General features: G+C 50.2%; 1 protein-coding gene across 3 annotated transcripts; it reads left to right on the forward strand.

The window, feature by feature from the left end:
• Positions 1-738: 738 nt before the first annotated feature.
• Positions 739-4,668, forward strand: SMIM12 (small integral membrane protein 12). 3 transcript variants are annotated; one of them, XM_033838404.2, is made up of 2 exons: positions 739-864; positions 3,717-4,668. In XM_033838404.2, exon 2 carries the CDS (start codon positions 3,722-3,724, stop codon positions 3,998-4,000), a length of 279 nt encoding a protein of 92 aa, XP_033694295.1. In that variant the 5' UTR covers positions 739-864; positions 3,717-3,721; the 3' UTR covers positions 4,001-4,668. The 3 variants fall into 3 exon arrangements, with proteins under 3 accessions (XP_033694295.1, XP_033694308.1, XP_033694302.1); XM_033838417.2 differs by lacking the exon at positions 739-864 and adding an exon at positions 896-1,095; XM_033838411.2 differs by lacking the exon at positions 739-864 and adding an exon at positions 1,979-3,631.
• The last annotated feature ends 311 nt before the right edge of the window (positions 4,669-4,979 follow it).

Genomic DNA, 4,979 nt, shown 5'->3' on the forward strand with positions numbered 1-4,979 from the left:
AGAGGGGTTTAGTATGTGTTACCAAAGGTAAATAAGTACGCCTGCCTGAGACTAGTGGAATGAAGGTGGAAGGACAGGGCTAGGTGGGGGTGTTATGGAGCTTAAGCTTTGGTGTTTTTTTTTTCTATATGTGTTAAAGTAGACATCTGTACAGGGCGCAGTGGGGACACAGAGGAGGCAGTGAATACTTGCACCTAAGGGGTCAAGTAAGACAGGTTTTACTATATTTCAATTATTTGTATACTAACAATAGTACCATTTATTTCCCTGCTTGTTATGTGCCAGCACAGCACTTTGCATACATTGTTTCATCAACTCTCACAACATCCTGTGAAATAGGTGTTATTACCTCTATGCATAAGAAGGAAAGGAGGCTCAGGCAGATTGACAATGTTCCCAAGGTCACGCTGCTAGAAAGCTAGCCCAGACCAGAAGAGTTCTTAAGAGTTCTAGATTTTACTCTGCTGAGACCTTCTTGAGGTCAAGGATCATGTTTTTTATTTTTCTGTGTCCAGACCAAGGTCTTAGAAGAAGCCTAATAAACATCAGTTGAATACATGAATGCGTGACCTTCCACTTTCTCCACGCGAAAGCCCGTCGTGATGTCACTGGGAAACCTCCTGTCCGGGAGGGGGCGCTGTGTCCCTCAGCGCAGCGCGGCCCGTTGCGGAGGCCTAGCTTCCTCAGGCCTTTGGCTCTGGAGCTCAGCCAATCCCTGCGCTCCGAGGGAGCCGGCGCCGGTGGGCGGGGCCCGGGGCGAGGTCTCGCGGGCCGCTGGGAGTGGCGGCTTCGGAGCTCCCCCAGCGCGGGCGGTTCGCGGGCGGAGGGCTGGGGCCGGACGGCGGGGTGTGAGCTGCGGCGCGGGTGAGCACTCGTCCCGGCAGGCAGTTCCTACCCCCGAGCGGCTGCTGGGCCGCCCGTAGCTGTGGCGACGGCTGGTGGCCTTGACCTCTGAGTTAGGGGAAGGGAGATGGCGAGCGTCCGCTGCGGCCCTGGCCAGGCTAGACTGCTCCCTCTCTTCCCCGGGCTCGGCGTGGCAGTCTGAGCGCCGTGCAGACATTCTGCAGCCCGGGCTTCTCGGCCTTAGGCACGTGGGTGAGGACAGACCAGACGAGGCCGTGAGCGTGGTGGGATAGGGGCAGGGGACCGGGAACCTAGAGGAGGGAGAAGGGCAGACCCTTGGACCTGACCTCCTTGCGCTCTCATACCCGGACCGGGCTCAGTACCGGTCAGAATGAATTCTTCCACCCAGTCAGGTCTCCTCTGCCCTTGTTAGCAGTTCTCAAATCTCGGACTGCGGCTTCGCGTCTCCTAGGGCCTCCGAGGTCCCCGGCACAAGGGCAGGTTTCCCGGCAACCTTTACCGTTTGACCTTCACCGGACGCTCAGGCTCCTTCATTGCGGGGCTGGAAATATTTGCCACTTTTGCCTGTTTCGTTTTGACACCCTGGAGATGACTTGTTAGAGTATCTAGCTTCTTGTAATCAGCAAAGGCACCTGCTGTGTTCCTGCCGCCTTTCGAGGGCGGGTGGTTAGATGACTGCGGTGGTTTTACACAAATGAGTTGCTTGGGCTCTCATTCATTCACCAGACTTTTTAAGCACTTAATGCCGGGCGTGGTGGGAGGGGTGGGGGATGAATAGGGCACAGTGGGGACGCACAAACATGGGCCTTTCCCTCTTGGAGGGTTAAGTGCTTTGAGAAATGCAGACAAATGGGGTAGGCCAGCCCAATGTGTGACACAGAGAAAGTGGTTATAAATGTTGAATAAATGAAAGGATTACGTTATTTGGGAATGATTAGAATGTGAACCCGACCACAGAGGGAGACCTCGGGCTGCATGTGAGAAGCAATATTAGTTGTGGACTCATGCTTCATATATTTGAAGACAGATTAGAAATCTGAGTGGAGAGTTGCTGTTTAGGAAAAGTGTTTACTTACAGAGAACTTGCTTACAGGTAGGAAAGAAAATGAAATATTAGGTTTGAGATTCTTCAAAGGTGCCTCTTTTAACAACTCCTAAATCTTGTAATGTCACAAATCTCTGAGTGTAATCTTAGAGTTTGCAAAAAGGGAAGCTCTTCTAGGTAGTGAAATGCCAAGCTGATGGGAAAAAATTGCAGTAAGTTCTTCTCAAGTCCAGGATTTGGACAGAAACCATACACCTATTTGCAGTGTGTTCTTTCCAGTAGAAGGAGCATAGGTGTTGAAGTTGGAGAGGCCTGGGTTCCAGTCAATGTCTCTCTCACTTCTGGTGATCTTGGGCAAGTTAAGCTTATGTCCCTGAGCCTTTGTGGCCTTCAACAAAAATCTGGGCTAATAATTCCTACCTCATAGAGGTGTTGTGAAGATCAGATGATGACTAGTGTGTTAATTGTCCAGCATAGTGCCTGGTGCTAAGACAGGGACTCAGAGGGCAGTCTTGGAGCTGCTACAGTTTTTTCCTTGGTGATGGTCCATTATAGTCTTGGGTCCACAAAATGCTGGGGTTCTTCCAGAGAGAATTGGAACCAAAGGGAGGGGGAGAGAGTCATCTTAACTTTGGTGAGGTTCAGACCAGAAATAGCTAGATTGGAGAAATACCTGCAGGGGCACAAAAGGAATGATCTTTCAGTTGAGACTTCTGGGCACGTTACTTAACCCTCTGGTCATGCCAGCTACATCAAGAGAGTGGACATGCGGATTAAAGGAGAGAGTATATATAAAGAGCTTAGCCCAAGGTCTGGCATGTAATAAGTGCTCAATAAATGGAGCTATCACTATTATGATAGTTGTGAATAGTCTTTGATAATTGTTAATAATGATAATAATCATTTGAGACTAAATGGCTGAGAGTGACCCAATTTTTGTGTTTTTACATTATCCTGGTGTTGCCTTACTTAATTTCTGGAAGCCCTGGGGTCATTCCACTTCTTTGTTTCTCCACTTCTTGTACAGTAGTTTTTTAACATAGAATTTTCAAGTTCTAGTGTGTCCAGAGTATGTATAATGGGCTGGTGATATTTTTAGGAGTTTATGCAAATACGAGGATATGGCTTTGGTTGAAGAGAGTGTATTTTGAAAGGGGTTTGGCAAGCAGATTTGTAAGGAAGAGGTTTGTCTTGTTAGAAAAGTCAGGTTCAGAATAGGAAAAAACCATTATCTTTATCTAAAATCCAGAGTGGTTGGGTAATGGTTTGGGGTTTTGGCTGCCTAAATACGTTGCTTATTCTTTATGTGGGGCAGAGGAACTACTTCTCATTAACCTGGAGACAGGAGACTCACAGCGGTGAGCGTGGTGGGGAAAGGATGGCTGGCTCTGCTGATGGAGGAATATTGTAGAGCAGAGAAAGGCTCTTACCCACTCTTAGAATGTTGGCAAGTTGTGCAGGGAGGGCCTGGGGTCAACAGTAGGATTGAAGCTTTATTAGGTAAGGCTCAGAGGTCCTCTCGTGGGGAACGAGGTCCATACGTGGTTGCATAATTGTCAAAGAGTGTAGTACGTAAATGAGATTCTTTCCCCCTTCCCTAACAATTGACTCTTCTGAAATTTCCTGGATTGTTTCGGAGACCCAACTGTTGCATAAAGCAGGGTGCCCTCTTGCATTGCTCTGCATGGGGTGGATGCTCAGTAAATTGTGCCAGGCTGCCTGGTGAGTGGAGAGCCCTGGTGGGTTGTCCGTGTTTGGTGGGAAGGGGTGCTGCTTCTCCCTAATGCGGCCTCCTACTCTTCTGCAGATGTCATGTGGCCTGTGCTTTGGACCGTGGTGCGTACCTATGCTCCCTATGTCACCTTTCCCGTGGCCTTCGTGGTTGGGGCTGTGGGCTACCACCTGGAATGGTTCATCCGGGGGAAGGATCTCCAGCCTGTGGAGGAGGAGAAGAGCATCTCGGAGCGCCGGGAGGACCGCAAGCTGGATGAGCTGCTAGGCAAGGACCACACCCAGGTCGTGAGCCTTAAGGACAAGCTGGAATTTGCCCCTAAAGCTGTCCTGAACAGAAACCGCCCGGAGAAGAATTAATGGAGGACACAGGGCCCTATGGGTCCTTCTGGGGGCCAGGACTGGTCCTGCCACCATGTCGACCCAGCAACCAGAACCCACATCTGATTTACTTTATTGCTTCTTCTGGCCCCTCCCGCCCCACACAGCCACACACATACTGGCTGCTCTGCTATGGCCAGGCAGACACACTAGTAGCTGAGGGGCCAGTGAAGAGGAAGGCCCGTGAGGGTTCTGGCCTGAAGGCTGCCTCTGCTGGATGGTGACCACAGCTGCTCAGGTTTCTGCGTTGCTAGGTGCACCACAGGGAGGAGAGTGATGAAGTGAACATTGGCTGTCAGTCCCTGTGGGGAGGCAGTTTGGCCTCAGGTGGGAGTGGCTGGGATTGGGGTGATGCCTTTAGGAGGGGTACCTACATGCCTAGTTCTAGTTTGCACTGGGAAGAGTTCAGAAATCTCCCTGGCTCCCTTAGCTAGCTTGCTCTGTCCTTTGTGCGCATTCTCCCTGAAATCCTGTCCTGTCAGCTCAGGAAGGGGGTTCCCCTGGGAAGGAAAGCAGTTTTCTGTTCTTGGGAGCCCAGGCTGTTCACCTTGGGGCAGGTGAATTTGCTTGAAAACAGTCATTGTCTTTCACCCCCCACCCCGTCACTGTGTAGTGCAAAACTTGATTAAAGTGGCGTCTGAGAACCATTTTGATCTAATCCTGTCTTCCAGGTGGTGCTGGGGTCTCCTAGGAGCTATGCAAAGCAGGCATCTCCGGGTAGGATAAAATTGGCCTTTAACTAAGGACTTTGGGGCCCCGGAAGCAAGCTTTGTTTTACTAGCGTGGCTGCATTGGATCCTGGAGGCGGTGAGTCCTGGAGGCGCAGGTTCCCAAGGGCCTTTTTATCATGATGACATGAGGCTTATATACTTTCAAAGTCTACATTAAGAGTAGACCAAGGAGCTTAACAATTGCTATCAAATTTTCCAACTTCACACACACATGCACACATACTTTT

The sequence above is a fragment of the Tursiops truncatus genome, chromosome 1 (genome assembly GCF_011762595.2).
Source record: "Tursiops truncatus isolate mTurTru1 chromosome 1, mTurTru1.mat.Y, whole genome shotgun sequence".
NCBI classification, from domain to species: Eukaryota; Metazoa; Chordata; class Mammalia; order Artiodactyla; family Delphinidae; genus Tursiops; species Tursiops truncatus.